The following is a 16745-nucleotide window of genomic DNA, read 5'->3' as shown; positions in this document are numbered from 1 at the left end:
TTCATCAACGAGTTATTTATGTTTTACTGTTTTTGAAAATTTGAATATTGTGTGTGTGTGCGTGTGGGTGCGTGTGGGTGTGTTTGTCTTTCAGTGATTACATTCAGAATTTCAACCATCAACAAATATAAAAAATCAATAAACATAATACCGTTAATGTTGTTCTGCGTGTATTGAAAACATTTCCAATACAATAAAAGATACTTGCGTTTAAGACAAAATGTAAATACTAAGTCAAATTCTTTTTTACCTTATGCATTTTTATTTTAAGCGTATTTAACTTTGGCAGAAATTGGTTATTTTTCCATTTTTCAAACAGATAATAAATAATCTGTCTTTAATATTTAACACTAATCTTCAGTTTTCTTTCATCAACATTTTAAATGCGTAAATAAAACCCAGAAAGCTGTACAAAGGCGGGAAATTCTGTTTTTCAGTCTGTTTTTCAAAATAACAGCTCTAACAGTTTTAAAAAGCAGCAGATAAACCAGATGATGTTTGATTATGGGAAATATGGAATCGATCAGGTCAGCAGATAAAAATACAAACCGGTAGAGGAGCGTCGGACATTCACAGTAAATAATAAACGCATATATAACAACACATATAACACCTCCAGCCTCTGAGACGCTACACGCCCTGCCAGCTTCCTCTGCTCGGGTTGTTTTTTTAAGAACACTTTTGATTTCTTGACCTCTTATGTTGAAGTGAGCTGTTGTAATATGAGGAAGGGGCGGGGCCGGTCACATTCACTTCAGCTTCGAGAGTGAAGTTGTCGTAGTCGAATAAGACAGCGAGCGAGCGGTGAAAAAGACAGAAGAGGGTGAAGTACCAGCATGGAGCTGAGCGCGAGACATGGTGGGCAAGAGGAGGAGGAGGAAGAGGAGGAGGAGGAGAAGAGGGAGGAGGAGGAGAAGCAGGAGGAGGAAGAGGAAGAAACACCTGCAGGTGAGTTAAAGAGCATCTCACACACCTAAAAACACTTTAATTGCGCAATAAGGAAATATTTTGGCTGTATATGTGCATCACAGTGTAACGCTCTTGTAATCGTGTACTTTTTAGTACTTTATGTATTCATACTGAAGTATTCTGAGCAGTAACAGGCAAAAAGCCACAGTTTTTCTGCTTTCACACCCGTATATATCTCGGTTTGACCTTAATGGGCGTCAGAGGTCAAAAGGTGAAATCGTTTGTGTCGACTGTAGTTTTTGGTTTTTACTTATCTTTAAAAATCGAGAATTCCAGCAATTAAACAGTCAAATTTTGATGATTAAGCTTTTGAAAATTGGAATCTTTCAAACATTCAAAGTTTCAGTATGATAATAATTAGATTACCCGTCTTTAAAAGCGAACTAATAGAAGAGGGTCACACAGGACGACATTTCTCTATCCTCGGGTCAAACTGGTTTTCATTTGTATTTTTTTTGCAGATGCAGGATTCTGTCGAATCTGTCACCCGATAACTGGAGTGATTGTTTCCATGTTAACACTTACCATCGTCACGACTGGACTCTTCTTGTCTCTGGTGTTATGTGGTGAGTGTCACTCTTCAGTTCATTTGGAGGCTGGTGAGTGACTCCTGACACTATTAAAATCATATTCATGGTAAAAAAAAGAAGAAAATGTCCAAACATAAGATTTGAGCTCCTGAAATTGATGTTACAATGAATCCGTCAGCCACGTGGGGAGCAGCACCACAGGGTCATCGGACCCCCGGCTCTTCAGGAGACGAGCTGGTGGAGCGACTGCAGCAGTGTCGGACGGAGCTCCATGATCTGGGCCTGATGCTCCAGACTGTCACTCAAGGTCATTCACGCTTTTCCTCTCTGGCCTCCTGCAGTTTACTAGATTCAAGGATTCACCATTTTCTCATTGCATATCTGAGAGATTGAAAGTCAAACCAACCAGGATTTTCCTTCCCGTTGCACATAGACTCCAGATGCAGGGTGTGTCCCGGCGGTTGGCTTTGGTGGCGGCGTCACTGCTACTACTTCTCTGTGGGACTCGAGGAAAACCGCCAGTGGAGTGGGAGCGCAGAGTTTTGTCGGGGACACAACGGGAGCCTGGTCGTGATTAAGGACTCTGCAGAAATGGTAAACGGCAAAAAGCTCAAGGAGAAAGTATATATTTTTGAGTTTCAGATAAATCCACAGGCCACATTTTGGAACAAGAGATTCTCTAAACATCGCTTTCATTCTCAGGAGTTTATCCAAGGAGTGATGAACCGGTTCCCCCACTTCCCCTTCCTGTGGGTGGGACTGACGGACGCCCAGCAGGAGGGCCGCTGGCTGTGGGGAGACGGGACGGACGTCCAGCACTACATGCCGTGAGTCCAGGTCCACTGGTGCACGGGTCACCATGCGGGACAAGTCAATAATGTTGCAAAAGTCATTATTGATCTTTATTCATATTTTAATGTATATTAACACACAAGCGTCATAACAATTTGAGTTTACAATTTTTATTTTTATAATGATATAATACATATCTACTGTACATCCATATACATATATACATTATATATTGACATGCTCACACATACATTTTATCTAAAACTTTATAAACTTTTATAGATAGTAGATATTATATATGTTTTATTTGTGTGTGTGTGTGTGTGTGTGTGTGTGTGTGTGTGTTGAAGGTTGGCGGTGGACTGGGACGCTGATCACAGGGACTGTGCCGACCTGAGGGGGGGCGGGAGTCTCTTCGCCGCAGACTGTGATGCGTACGGGCCGTGGGTGTGTGTGAGAGAGTCCTGACCGGCTGCACACACACAACCAAAACACACAACTTTATATTCATTACCTCACAACGTGCTGATAGAAAAATAGAATACATCTCCAGTCACACTTAATGCAAAGTTACTAATTTCTTTGAAGGAAATGTGTCCAAGGAGTTGTTTTTTTTTAACAAAGCTTTATATTCTAATAAATACGATTTACACATTTAATTATAACTTCCCTCTGTGAAATGTATAAACATGAAGTGTTTGCTGTGTATATGTGGAAGTGCATGTGTGTATGTCTGCATGTTCGTGTAACTGTCAGAGAAAATACTCTTTAAATACTTCTTCTTTAAAAATTGATTGTCAAAGATAATTCTTTTAATATATACTCTTTTTAGCTTTTATAGTTTGTTATAAAAAATTCATAATTTCTAACATTTATGTATTTTTTATTGTGCTATGATCAGTAAACTTTTTCTTTTGTTGTATCGTTAGCATCTACATGTAGTTCAGTCCTTTATCTTTCTTTAACTCCGGTTTAAATCATGTGAATTTAAGATGTAACTGGTGACTCTGCTTTTAAACAGCACTTCCTTAAAGTCAGATTAGATTTTCATTGTCCAATAAATCTCCTGGAGGTCCATCTCTCTCAGTTTGAGATCTCGTCTGGGGGCATGATTCTCATGAGCGTGCGACCATCCAGCGGAGCAAACAGAGGGTACAGCGTCTCCCTGAAGGTTCCATTGAAGGTGTAGATGTGAGACTTCGTTCCTGCGTTGTAGAAGGAGATCTGTCCTTCTTCGTAGTCCAAGTAGATCCCCATACGTTGAGGCACAAGGCCGACCGGCAGCGGCGTCTCCGGCTTAGTGCAGGCGAAGAAGTCGTGTGTGCTGCGCCACAGGGTCCAGAAGCCCTGCTTGGGGTTCATCGGGAAGCGCCCCTGCCGCTTGGAGACGCCGGTGGTCAGTCCAACGCGCCAGTAGCCGTGGTTGGCTATGTCCACCTCCCAGTAGTGGCGGCCGCTGCTGTAGCCCTCCCAGGCCAGCACGCATGGCCAGCTGTCGAAGCGCTGGGGGTTGTCGGGGAGCTCAGACGCTGTGTGGGCCTCCTGCACCATGCGCTGGTCGTCCGACACCAGCAGCCACGGGTGGCTGGTCATGGGGTCAAGAATCACATCGGCTGTGGGGAACAAGCGATAAATCAGGTTATCGTCTGATGTTTGCTGTTTACCTTGTCAAGTGAGGTGAAGGAAGCGGAAGGTCCAGGCTGATCTTACCTGAGGCACTGCAGATCCAACTCCAAACTGAAAATGGAGAAACAGACATTATAGTTTATTAGTTAGAAATTCTCAAAGAACGGCACCAGGCGATGAAGGGTAATGAAGGGCATCAGTCGCCCTGTTGAAGATGATTTCCTAGGTTAACAGAATCTGGAGGGATTTAAAAAATACACACCTGAGTTGGGGATATATCTTGGAATCCCTGCTATCCAGGTCTTTTGCTTTGCCAGTAACCATACTTGTGGAATCATCCTCTAAAAAAAGATAAAAAATAAAACATGTTTGACGAGAGCACAATTCCTTTGTTATTCTTTATATGCGAACCTTCAAGAAGACACCTCCCTCCCAGCCGGCTATCCTCGGTTTTATATCACCGTAAGTGCCAGAGATGAGGCTCAACGCTACCATATTGAGAAGCTGGCTAATATTAATTTAAACCCCAAAAGGACCTAAACATGTAAAAAAAAACACAATATCACATCAAGCTATCAGGCCAAACTCTCGTGGAATGAGAAAAATCTGTTTCTTTGCTACGTACACTATACCATCGTCTGCAAATGTGATGATCTTTTATCTGCCAAGTCACTATCAGTTCTCGAAGGCTGTCGCTATCGAGGCAGCAGTTGATCAGAGTCGTATAAACTGAATCACTTGGTTCATTTACTGAGCTCCAGCACGTATCCAAGGAGCAGGGTTCACTCAAGTCCCAAGCATAATTACCTAACATGGTCACTTTGCCATTGAATGCAGCTTTCAGAATTTGAGAGATATGACCGCGAATGCGATCGTGGTGGTGTCTGTGTCTCTGGTGCTAGCGGCTCACCGTGCTGTCTTCCTTGAGCAGAGACCAGGTGATGAACTCCAGCAGAGGCATCAGCTTGACCAGCCGCTTCTTCTTCAGGCCCAAGAGACGCAGCACTTTGCCCAGATCCTCGCTCTGAACACCGCAGCTCTGCAAAACACAGACGTTCCTTTTAGACGAGAGATTTGAGACGGTGCACACAGATAACATTTTGTTTTTACTGGCATTGGAGCGAAAGACGTTGTTTCACGCTTCTTAAACATGCTGAACCTCGCTCAAGTATTTTGGACTTTGCCGTCACCTCAGTTGCTTCCTGCAGCTCCTTCGCCCACTCCATGATCCTCCCTTGTGCTTCCTCATTTCCGTCCTTGTCCTCTTCGCTTTTTGTCAGGAGCTGGGGACACAAAGAGGGTGAGTGGATATTGCTGCTACTGGGCCACACTCGGCACATCCACCCACTGGTCTCTGTACCGACCTTGTCGACGTGACGGAGTTCGCCGGCCCACTCCAGGATCAGTTTCCTGCTCTCCTCGAGACTTTTCTCGGTACGCGGGTCTGAACTTTTTGCCTCCTTCTTACTGGGGCCTTCCTCTGCGTCCACTCCGCCCTGTTGAAACACAAGACAACAAACTGTCAGATGACATCAGACGTCTTCAACACATAGTGGTGTGTTGCTATGAGGATTAGAGGACATTCAGGCACAGACATTTTTGGAATCCTTCTGTTAAAAATTGTTAAAAATTAAAACGCTGCAGCCAATTTGAAGCTTAAATATGTTTTAAATGTGACTCGTGGGAAGTTTTGCATTTATAGATTTCAAAAAGGCCGTTGGTTAAAGTAAAATGGGTTCATGGGTACAGTAGAGCTCATTGTCCCACCCCAGGGTTACTGTGAAGCAAAGCAGAGGGTCAAAATCCTATCCTATCAGCAACCAGCTGCATGACCAGAAAGTAATCACTTATCAGTTTTATGTGATCGTAAATCCTGTTTCACGTTAAGTCGTTCTCCTCTCACTAGGGGGAAAACGGTCAGTGTGAGTCGTTACTGGGAAACTTGCAAACCTTATCTCCAGCTATGAACTTTAAACAGGGTGACATCATCAGATAAATAAGCCTGTGGCTCCGTGCGTTTTATATTTCCTGCCTGGAAACAAAGGCCTCTTGTCTGGTTTGTTGGTTGACTACTGAGCTCTCTCCCTCTCTCCCTTTTTCCCCTTCTCCCTCCCATCCTTCCTTCCTTCACTCAGCTCCTACCTTGCACACTTGGTCCACTTGCTTTTTCCAGTGTTGGATGAACAACACGCACTCCTGCAGGCTGCGCAGATCCTTCAGGCCCTTCTGGCGAGGATGCTGATGCTTGAAACGTGAAAAAGGGGCGAAATTTAAACATTTATTCAGACGTTCAACAATGTCGTGCTGGCGTTTTGTTACTAAATCCAGAGTCTGTGGTGCACCTGTGCGCGTTTGGTGAGGTTGTTGGGGCGGGCGGGTCTGCTGGGGGCCGAGCTGTGGGCCTGGACGTTCTCCTCTGGCAGGGTCCAGCGCAGGGCCCCGATGGAGCTGCTCTGGGTCCTGCTGCCGTCCTCCAACTCTGCAGAGGGACAAAACTGTGTGAGTGACGGACACGATTGATCCACACAACTGAGTCCCCGGAGGAAATGAAAGGAGTTTTGAGTTTAAATTTTTCTAGAGGAAATAAATCAGTGTGATTCCAATATAGCAATCAAAGCTGATTGTTGGCTTTTGAAGGATGTCCAACAGTTTACAGCCCCAATTAAAGCAGATATTAAAGTTGGCTATCAGGGTTGGATTTACTTTACTCTGTGACATGGCATTATCGCCACATGCTGATCAAAGGTTATAAGCTGCAGAGGGAGCATATTACTTCTTTTTTCTTTCAATACCCACTTTTGCTAGTTTTCAGGATGCTCTTCATCTTGATGGTGGCGTCCATACTCCTGTGAAGAAGATATCTCATGAAAAAACTAAATACAATTTGGAAGAAGTATGAAAGAAATCACCAGAAAACTAAAATGTTAAAATTATTGATTCGTTCTTTTAGATGAGGATTCCACAAGAAAAGTAAAAGTGTAAGTATCATTGACTTAATTTACTTTAAAAATCTAAGTAAAAGTACTCTTCATGCAAGAAATATGAAATTGTTCCTGTAGCAAAATATTATAGTACAAGAAGGGAATTGTCTTTAAGAAATGAATGTAAGTGTGATGAAAGTGTAAACATGAAACACAATATTGAGAAGCACACGATTTATCCATGGTAATTCATCAAATAATATAATTTATATTATAAAGATGCTATACATTTGCTCTATTACTAATTTACACTGACTTTTTTCAACTTAACTTGCATATCAAACAAACAAATGATGTGTATGTTAATGTGGCACCTGAACACAACTAAATCAATAACTAAGGTGTGTATATCAATACCTAAAAATATATGTTTTGTCAAATTTAGAAAACCTGTATTTTCTTAAGATTGGTGAATTATATGCAACAAAAAAATATATAAACAAAGAAAATACAGTGCTGAATAAAAATAGACCTACAATGCAATATAATTATATTAATACTGTACAAAACATCATAAATTCAAATGAAAACATATCACACAGCCCTGCACCTGAATCATAGATATGCTGATGTTCCTCGAGTGCATCAGGTTCATCCTACCTGTGGTCTCTGGGAGCGGTGGTGCAGCTCTGCAGGTGGAGAAGACTGGACGTCCGTTGCTGCCGCTCCAGTCTTTTTGTTGCGTCTCCCTGATCCTTGGACTCCTTTATGGCCTCTGAGGCGGGGAAACGTTCTGCAGCAGCCAGTTGACACGAAACCCTCACCGCTGCCCGGCAGCTGCTGGCACGTCAGCCACTAGGGCAGAGAGTCTTTATAACCGTGATAAGTGAGTGGATATCACTGAGTGTGACGCACAGGCTCTGATTCTCCAGCATGTGCAACTGAAACCATAACCAGGCTTATGTTAATTAATGAAGGTGGAACGGGTGCAGCTCAAATTGTGTTTATGTGAATTTTAATGCCACTAATGCTGCTAAAACTCTGCCCCCCCCCCCCCACCCACATGATTTGATATATTTATATTTATTATTGTATTTACAGTGTCAAAGCTTCTCTCCCACAGAAACATCATAAAACCATAGTAACGCTTTTATCGCTATCTTATTTGTAAATGTTTTAGGGTCTTGTCTTTTCATCCTTTACCTCTTTTCCCCCATTTTGTTGTCCTGGGACTTATTCCCTGTTTACACTGACATTTTGGTCGGAGAGTTTTTCTTTTGCCACATTCAAGACGAAGGCATTCAAATCAGAAAGACTTTTGGTATTTGTCATATGATATTTATACGTTTGCATGCCGGCTGTTACCCGATAACTCCCTGGTTATCAACGGGGGAAGAAACGTCTCGGTCCCTCCCCAGATGCATCCTCACTCTGAAGTTTCAACTTGCTGTCATCAGCCTAATTAGTCATTCATACGTCTGACGGGACCTGGCAGTAATAATTACCTCTATGGGTCATTAAATCAAGTTATTATGTAAAACCAGTGGAGAGAAAGGATGTAATACTACAAGATGGTACTCGAGTTAAGTACCTGGTTAGATTCCCTTATAGTTTACATTGAACCAGGACCGTGACGTTATCATACTGGGCTGTAATACAATATTCACGAACACAGTCATATGAACCCCCCCCCACCCGCCTCAGTGAGCTGACAGGAAAAACTCAAACCACTTCCTCAGCAAGTAACAAGCAGTTTCGGATTTATTTTTCAAAAGGCAGGCAAAACTGTGACACGAGAACAAATGTAAAAAAAACAAAATTCTAACTCTTAAACTTTTTTTTTTTTTATATCTCTTCATATCGGTGCTGTTAGCTGAAGAAGCCGGTTTGCTTTTACCAAAGTAGCATCACGTCTCTCCCAATTCCATCAAGGTCGAGGACGAGCTACAGCAAATCACAAATATGTACATACAAGCATTTGCATTTAAAAAGAAATATGTTCCGTGTGAGATGCGGTCTGTTTTCAGATCTCCCTCTCGAGTGCAGGGGGGGGGTTTTGGTCAAACGCTCCCGTGAAATGTTTAGTTCCAGTTCTTGAAGAACTGCTTGAAGATGATGGTCTCCTTCCCCTGTGGCAGAATCTCCACCTGCAGCACAGAGCACAGCAAGTCGTCAAATGTACTGAGGGTGATGCTACAGACAGTTTGAGGAATATGACGTGTTTTCGGAACCTTGGAGCACGTAAACCTGAAAAGTAAGAGGTTGTAATGTTCTCTTAACCCCATATGGGCTTCACGTGTTTCCTTAAAGAGCGATAAGCAGTACCTGTGTTTTCATCCTGGGGTACTTCATTTCTTCGATGAAGTTATCTGCCATCTGCAGGGCCTCCGTCTTCACCGCGGCGTTCGCTCCTTTACCTGACACCAAAAGAAAAGCAGCCTTTAAAACGTCCTTCAGGTCTGTTCAGGTGCATGTGCCGGCCTCGCTGTTTAAGCATCAATCATTTTTCACCACGCTCATTAAATTTTCATCCGACTGGACACCGAATATCACGAGCATCTAACCGCTATCACTTTCCCTCGGTTTGCATTTCAGGCGGCCGATGTTCTCCCGGGGGTCAAGCGGCGTTTCCTCACCTTTCCACACGAAGACCTTTCCGTTGGCGCCGTTGTCCAGGATGAAGCAGTCGTCCCGAACCAGGAGCTCCTTGGCAAACGGGCACTTCTCCGAGACTTTGGTCTTCGTCAGGGAACCTGTGGCGTCTGACACCTGTGGAGAAAACATCCGCCGGTTTAGGTGGTTACGACATCTTATCATGAGGCCTCCAGGGTTTACTGGGCAAGCCCAACTGGGAGGAGGCCTGGAAGGGTAGAACATGAACTCTCAGGAGGGCCTAAAAATCCCATTTGGCCCTGGGAACGCTTCAGGATCCCCCAGGAGGACGTGGAAACCGTGGCAGCTTCCTCCCCAACCCGATTTCAGATAAGTGGAAGTGGATGGATGGATGGAGAACAGATGTAGATGGTAGTTTTGATATGTTAGTGCAGATGAGGTTACCTTGTAGAGCGAGGCAGAGTTCGAAGCGTCCGCTTGGCTGTCCTCTTCTGAAGTACTCTCTGCCAGAGCGGGCATCTGTCCCAGGACCTGCTCATCAACACAGGAGAACCTTAAAAATCAGTTTTCTAGATTCATGTAACTTCTCTTCAAGTATTTCTTAGTTGCAACTGTTGACGTGGAAAGCATTGAAATCATAAGAATTTAGTTTACCTTGAGCATCTCCTCAGGCTCCTCCCCTTCGTTGCAATCCATGATTTTAGCTTTGCCGTGTCTGTCCGTGTCACGAATCAACGAGGCGATCTCGCGCACTTTCTGCTTCTCGAACATGTTGGCCTGCGATCCGATCCACGACACGATCGTCTGGAGAGCAGCATCAGAGAAATGAGGAAAGGTAACTGACGGTTTCAGCTTCATCTCATTAAAACGTTATAGCATTCTGCATGTCCATCTTTATCTGAGTGTCCTCACCTCTCCGAGGTCCAGGATGAAGCAGTCTCCCTTGTTATAGCTGCTCCAGGACATCTCCACCTCCTTGGCACGGATGTTGCGTTTCCCCTTGATTTGGTACAACCTGTGCACCGTCCCCGAGCCCTGAGGCCTCCGGAAGCCTGACTCCACACCACCCTCCTGACAGGGAAGAGATTGTAAGTGAAAGAAACATCTGGTGGCTCTTAATCTTTTTTCTCTTTTAATATTTGATGTTATTTTACCTGCTGGGAAATGTCCCAGAGATTTCAGGTTTAACATCATTGTTTGTTTTAACAAGATACATTTGGCATCTGTCATGAATGCACTTTGGCCCAGAGGCTATAACACTGTTTGTAGGGCACGGTGAAATTATAAAAGACCTTATCTAACAATAACAGAGGCCAGATAATATAAAAATTACATAATGAAATACAACACTGACCCACGGTCAATATAATAAACTGGTTTGATCTGAGACATAACGGTTTCTCCGAAATCAGTTTCTCCGCGGGTGAATTTGTTATAAATTAAAAGTTTTGATGCATAATACTCGAATACTAATGTCCAAGAGATTTTCTGGAAAGAGTTGGGGTAACAATTACAAGATAATCAATATGCAAACATGAAATATATCGATATAAATATCTAGGAAGATTTCAAAACAATTATGTTATTATATTTTATTTAAAAATTCTGCATTTGTGTCTTTTTTTCTGTCATGTCCACATCCAGAGTCAGATCCCTGGTGCTCACCTTGTAGCTGACTCCTCTGGGGAAGAGCGTCATGAACTCCGGGGACTCGTAGCCCTGGACCTGCCGGTGCTGGATGGGGTCGCCGCCCAGGAAGTTGTCCAGCTGGGTGGCGAGCATGGCACACGCCACCTGCTCGTCCCGAGACGACTTCTCACCTGCAGCCAAACAACAAACGCACAAAATATAAAGTACAGGAATGCGTCGACACAGAAAAACATGTCAGAATGATGAAAACCTGTTTGTGAAAGGTTTGTTTTCATCTTTGGTTTTTATTCATTAAATTATTGATTAATTTATGAATATTCTACATTACGAATATAAGCTTTTAAGAGTGAGTGACAGAGGTGATGGGTCAAGAAGAGAAAGAGACGACACGGAGGTCATTAACTGTAAACGAGTGGAGGAGGGTTCAGAGAGTCAAGGGCCCTCGACCAGCTTTGTGTTTCCGAAGCATCACACACATGCTGGAAACAACAGACACATTTGAGCACTGTCACTGTCCTCCTGCAGTTTTAATGAGCCCCGCTGAAAAACCATCCCTCGCTTCCCCTTGGGACTTCTGTTCCGCGTCATGCGTCCATTCCCGTCCGCACACAAAGAAGCCGCGGGTCAGTGTTGTGTCTCGTGTGTCCTCGCTGTCATTAGGGGGGTGGGGGGGGGAGTTATTAGCTTCTCGAGCGCAGCACTTGGCCAGGGTTGGATGTGTTGTAAACACTGGACGGTGGTTAAAGAGTAAAACAAGACACACGAGAGGCCCTTTATTCTCCATCCCTGCCAAAAAGTGAGGCCAAAGTGTCTTCGTCGCCTCCTGGTGGCTGACTGCAGTACAGGTCATAAATCCCACCTCTGAGCAACATGGCAGGGTTTATATCTGCAATGTTTTAGCGTCACACACCCAGACACACGATCAGACTGCACAGCTGCATGTCACATGATCCTATAACTTCAGATGTGTCCCCGCCCCTCTCACCTATCCACATGTGCAGGTCGGCCCCCTGCTCGCCGCGGTTCTCCAGCACCAGATAGGAGTCCCCGTTGTAGAAGGCCCCCACCTCGGAGGGATCCAGAGGCACGGCCTTCATCTTCTCCACCCGCCACACCCGCAGGCCCGGCTGCCGGACCTCGGGGCCGAACTGACCCGGTGCTGCCTGGAACGGGAGCATTCTGCAAGAGGATGAGGAGAAGAAGAAGAAGAAGAAGAGGAGTAGTAAGACAAGAGGAAAGAGGAAGTTGGCCAAAACAGGAAGTAGATAGGCTGCGTCATTGTCACCACTTGGGATGTCATGCTTGGTTCTTGGTTGGTTTGTGGAGAAGTAGAAGCAGAAGTCAAATCCACAAGGGTCTGATACATGAGGGAAGTGACTGGCATGTCACGATCAGAAGATGAGGGAGTGTTGTTCCTGCTTCTCACTTCAATCTAGAAGTAAGACCCTTCTTAAACTCCTCTGTGTGACTGAGGAGGTGGATTTTGCGAAGCGGGTGGAACAAAACAAGCTGAGGAGGATGTGGTTGGAGTGATGAGCTCCTGCCTAAAGACCACGGGCTACGTTACAACACTTTTCATGCAACAGAACACCACACACAACACAAGTATCATTCCACAAAGGTGTGGCTGCGTATATGCAGGATCATGTCGCAGGGAGGGACTAACGATGGTAATTTACTTTTCTCTCACTGTGTCTCATATTTTCGCACCGTTTCACCCGGCTAAACACAAACTGCAGGGTGGACACAAACAGGCAAAATGTGTGAGGCGACCACAACACCCTCTCGTCCTGTGTGCTGGTGCCCAACTGTCATACTGACAAACTGAAAACCCAACAACGTTTGTAGACAGATGAGTTGCGTTACTGCTTCTTTTCTCCTCATTGTCTCATTCTGTCCCAAGTGTTGTGGTGTAAAGTAAATCACACGTGTGTTGTCAGTATATTGTGATTTTCAGGTATAAAAAGCAAATGATTGCTTCATAAATAGAAGCTGAAACAAAAGCACACGCTTAGATGTATATCTAAGAGAAAAGAGTGAAGATACAAATGTCCAACCTTCCCCCAAAGTTGACACACTGATAAAGATGAGGTGGACAAAATGTCTAGACAAAGGAATTATTACAGCCAGTAAATTACGAAACAGCTTTTTAGCAGGTTGGACTTTGTATACTGGTCTGCAGCTAAAAATGTATTTCATTATCATATTGTTTAATGTATTCACTAGTATGAATGACTTTAACGATGGGTGAATAATAAAAAATAATAAAAACGTTATTGTCATTTGACCTCAAAAAGTTTAAGGTCCTATAACTAACTTTCCCAGGGCTTTCAACCACATCTAATGATCTTGGTTATAAGATGGAGATAAAATCCCACTACAGTACACACAGCTGGGGACATTGTTAGTAAACTATCCCTCTCTGATGAGGAAGACCATGAGATGTGGGTGAAGGCTCCAGAGAGGAGTGAGTAGATCTTGAGTAGATCACTGGTTCCAAGACCAGGAAGGAATTTTCACACTTCCAAATATTGTTGCTTGATCCCAGGACGGGAAAAAAAAAACTAACTCAAGGTCCACTTGGCATCAGATCACATGACCTTCCTGAGCAGATCGTGATAACCCAGCTCATACGGAGGTTATGAACTTCTATGGTAACGGTAGGTCATGTGATTGATCTTAACCTCCAGAGGAAAACCATGGGAGTTATTGAAAATTAAATAATCTGAGTCTTTCAAGCTTTTCAGGTTTATGACATTATTTTTAAATAAACTCAGATATCATAGTGTTCAAATAAACGTTAACACAATGCGAAGGTGAAACATTTATGGATGAGAAAACTCATATAACTATAAAACCTTTATATAAGCCGTTTACGTTTGAGCGCCACTGGCACCAGACCACGATGATAACGGAGGATTAGTGGTGATGGCTCTCTTACACAACACGCTGCTGCCCACAGTGTTAAACATTAGTCATGAGTGTGGTCAGTCACACAGGAGGATGCTAACATGCTAACCTCAGGATGTACGTTACTGTAAGAATGACGAATTATAATATCAGCATGCTGAACGTATAAAATAGTGACTTGGTCGTCTTTGGGCTAAATGCTAATAAAGGAAAGCTAATGTCAGCATCTTGGCCTGCTGATATTAGCATTTAGCCATCGGAAGCTAATCTTTCTATATCAGGTGCAGACAACTGTTCAATTTGACTTGTGTTTGAAAAACGTCATTATTATTTTTTTTGCGTGGTTTTTGTTCACATAAAAATACACAATCATAGCGTATTTTTCTATATGAGACAAATATCTATTTTTCATCTGAACACATTGTCTGTGTCCGACAGCCATCTGCACACACATGAATGAAACACACTCTCAGGCCTCGTCTGACTGAAATAACCATTGAACACAACAGAGGCAGCTTCCCTCTGTCAAACTGAATGCTTCACTCTCCTCTCCAGACATATTGGATATCAATTATTAGTTATTAGTCATTAGTCAATTGATGCTGAACACTATAATGATAGAGACAGGGCAGCGGAGTGGAGGAGGAGGAGGATCTGACGGGGGGCGATCCGACAGGAGAAGGCCCCGGGGCGGCTCACAGGCAGGGGCCCTCGGGGTCGAGGTCACGATGCATGCACAGCCGCTCCAAGAGTGAGTAAAGACCCCGGTCCACTTAACTGTAAGATCTGCTCTGGTACCTGCGGCATGCTGTCTGACTCCAGCTCCATCCTGAGGGTCCACTGGCCTGTGAGGGGTTTGGGGATGTGAGGGGCTCGTCCGTCGGGGAGCGTGTGAGTGTTTGCTCTCACCTGGCCTGGTTAGCTTATATGCTGGAGGTAACCGGAGCCGGCGGGTTGTAAGCCTACCTGCAGAGCGTGTGCATGGGGGTGTGTGTGTGTTGGGGGATGCAAGGATCAGGTTCCTGCTTCCTGGCTAAAGCTAAACACCAAGTGGATAATTACGCTGGCTCCTCCATCTTTCCACTCTCCCCTTCTCCTCTGGCTCCATCTCCTCCTCTTCCTCCTCCTCTTCCTCCTCCTTTATCCCTGTATGACTTCTCACTAACCACGACGCTTTATTACCATAGAGTATGTTTCATTGTTTATATTCTGGCATGGACAACAGACTCTCGATTGACATAGAGGTGAAACAAAGAAGTTTACAAGAATAAAGTAAGTCTTGCTCATGTCATACAAGAGCAAACATGGCACCATGAGAAAAGAGATGCTTGTCCTGTCGGTGTCGGACATTAGAGCAGTGGAGGAGACAGAGAGAAGATTGGACAGAGCAGGTTAGATGGAGACAGGAGGTCACAGATCTACAGCTGCAGGCGTCACTGAGTCACTCAGTCATGTGTTAATAAGCAGACAGAAATGTGAGAGCTGACAACGCAGTAGAGGAAGAGGTGTGTGTGTGTGTGTGTGTGTGTGTGTGTGTGTGTGTGTGTGTGTGTGTGTGTGTGTGTGTGTGTTTATGAGATTAGAGGATTTGAAACAAGACAGACTGACGCAGGAAAAGAATGAGAAAACAGTAAGAGATGAAAATAAAAAACTATATTGTCATATATAGGATAAATTACACTTTAACAGTTGTAGTGAACTTTTGTTTTTAATTTTCATTCAACCAAACTTCTACATCTCCTCCTCTGACATAAAGAACAAGATCTCAGCGGCTGTTACTTCCTCAGCACCCCACCCTTACCTTATATCAAGGAAGTTGTGAAACCTGGATTATAGGAAGTGAGAGAGAGAGAGGGAGGAGGAGGAAGAGAGACTAAAGGAAAGGAGACTAAAGGTTAGGGATTTTCCCAACTGATAAAATGAGAGTGTTTACAGAGAGTTAGTTTGAATGGACAGATGGATGTGAGACAAAGTGGAGCAACTAGAGAGTCATTGTCCTGCAGTGAGACTCCTCAGCTGAAACCTCAGGAATGTGAGGAGCAGACAGAGACAGAATCAGGAAAACACCAGGAACACACACTTAGAAGAAAAGGAAGAAGGAAAAACAGGACTGACTTTAAGATCTTACACAAGAAGAGAATAAAAACAACCTTACTTTAAGCTTACCTTAGAGAGTGAGTGAGCAGAGGGGCACGAACAGGTCTGAGCAGAGAGAGAGCAGAGAGATCCAGTCATGCAAAGTGTAACACGTCCTTAAACACACAAATTCTTTCACACACACACACACACACACACACACACACACAAGATATTTCCTGCCTCTGTCTGCAGCGACCTTAGCCCGGCCCCCTGACTCACCAACAAAAGGAGGAATAGATGAAACCTGATTGAATCAGGACTGGAAGTGGAGGGAGACTTCAGAAGCAAATCAGGCTTGTTTCAGAAAGTAAATACCAAGTTAATAAAACCAAACTAGCAACCTTTTCTAATTTTGGACTTCTTTTGTGTTTCTCTCTTTGAAGAAATACTAAATTGTGTCATTCAAAGTTACAAAATGTCTTCAAAATCCATTTAACTCCCTTTCCTCAGCTTTCTGGTACCACTCACTATGGGATACATATTATATGCCATATTCCCGAAACTCAGAAAAGCTTTGAAAGTTTGAAATCTAATAAAATGATTTAACTAAAGATTTGAAGTCTGATTTGAAACTCTCAAAATGAGGGTGTGAGAG

General features: G+C 43.8%; 3 protein-coding genes across 5 annotated transcripts; 1 reads left to right on the top strand and 2 right to left on the bottom strand.

Annotated features, from left to right (window-relative positions):
- Positions 1-19: 19 nt before the first annotated feature.
- LOC128429797 (C-type lectin domain family 12 member B-like) lies at positions 20-3383 on the top strand. Of its 2 annotated transcripts, XM_053415600.1 has the most exons (6): positions 30-948; positions 1431-1535; positions 1678-1806; positions 1933-2093; positions 2202-2326; positions 2642-3383. In XM_053415600.1, exons 1-6 carry the CDS (start codon positions 837-839, stop codon positions 2757-2759), a joined length of 750 nt encoding a protein of 249 aa, XP_053271575.1. In that variant the 5' UTR covers positions 30-836; the 3' UTR covers positions 2760-3383. The 2 variants fall into 2 exon arrangements, with proteins under 2 accessions (XP_053271577.1, XP_053271575.1); XM_053415602.1 differs by lacking the exon at positions 1678-1806 and having other exon boundaries at positions 20-948.
- si:dkey-219e21.2 (E3 ubiquitin-protein ligase TRIM39) lies at positions 2917-7670 on the bottom strand. Of its 2 annotated transcripts, XM_053415599.1 has the most exons (10): positions 7499-7670; positions 6714-6763; positions 6260-6396; positions 6060-6161; positions 5282-5413; positions 5108-5200; positions 4828-4956; positions 4180-4258; positions 4002-4028; positions 2917-3904 (listed from the first exon to the last, which is right to left on the bottom strand). In XM_053415599.1, exons 2-10 carry the CDS (start codon positions 6757-6759, stop codon positions 3375-3377), a joined length of 1275 nt encoding a protein of 424 aa, XP_053271574.1. In that variant the 5' UTR covers positions 6760-6763; positions 7499-7670; the 3' UTR covers positions 2917-3374. The 2 variants fall into 2 exon arrangements, with proteins under 2 accessions (XP_053271574.1, XP_053271573.1); XM_053415598.1 differs by lacking the exon at positions 7499-7670 and having other exon boundaries at positions 6714-6865.
- Positions 7671-8581: 911 nt separating this feature from the next.
- On the bottom strand, positions 8582-16322 carry LOC128430510 (macrophage-capping protein). Its single transcript, XM_053416596.1, has 9 exons — positions 16178-16322; positions 12087-12280; positions 11117-11271; positions 10364-10522; positions 10106-10255; positions 9896-9982; positions 9475-9607; positions 9164-9255; positions 8582-8985 (listed from the first exon to the last, which is right to left on the bottom strand). Exons 2-9 carry the CDS (start codon positions 12277-12279, stop codon positions 8920-8922), a joined length of 1035 nt encoding a protein of 344 aa, XP_053272571.1. The 5' UTR covers position 12280; positions 16178-16322; the 3' UTR covers positions 8582-8919.
- Between the last annotated feature and the right edge of the window lie 423 nt (positions 16323-16745).

This window comes from Pleuronectes platessa, chromosome 23 (assembly GCF_947347685.1).
Source record: "Pleuronectes platessa chromosome 23, fPlePla1.1, whole genome shotgun sequence".
NCBI lineage: Eukaryota > Metazoa > Chordata > Actinopteri > Pleuronectiformes > Pleuronectidae > Pleuronectes > Pleuronectes platessa.
This window is presented reverse-complemented; position numbering and strand designations above follow the sequence as displayed.

Bases quoted from the DNA above. Each gene is read 5' to 3' on its own strand.
- LOC128430510 (XM_053416596.1), bottom strand. From the start codon at position 12,279: ATGCTCCCGTTCCAGGCAGCACCGGGTCAGTTCGGCCCCGAGGTCCGG. The intron at 11,272-12,086 runs GTGAGAGGGGCG...GTTTGGCTGCAG, and splicing joins CGACCTGCACATGTGGATAG to GTGAGAAGTCGTCTCGGGAC. The intron at 10,523-11,116 runs GTGAGCACCAGG...CTTCCCTGTCAG, and splicing joins CCAGAGGAGTCAGCTACAAG to GAGGGTGGTGTGGAGTCAGG.
- LOC128429797 (XM_053415600.1), top strand. From the start codon at position 837: ATGGAGCTGAGCGCGAGACATGGTGGGCAAGAGGAGGAGGAGGAAGAG. The intron at 949-1,430 runs GTGAGTTAAAGA...TTTTTTTTGCAG, and splicing joins AGAGGAAGAAACACCTGCAG to ATGCAGGATTCTGTCGAATC. The intron at 1,536-1,677 runs GTGAGTGTCACT...TGAATCCGTCAG, and splicing joins CTTGTCTCTGGTGTTATGTG to CCACGTGGGGAGCAGCACCA.
- si:dkey-219e21.2 (XM_053415598.1), bottom strand. From the start codon at position 6,783: ATGAGATATCTTCTTCACAGGAGTATGGACGCCACCATCAAGATGAAG. The intron at 5,414-6,059 runs GTAGGAGCTGAG...GTGTTTCAACAG, and splicing joins AAGTGGACCAAGTGTGCAAG to GGCGGAGTGGACGCAGAGGA. The intron at 3,905-4,001 runs GTAAGATCAGCC...TGTTCCCCACAG, and splicing joins TTGGATCTGCAGTGCCTCAG to CCGATGTGATTCTTGACCCC.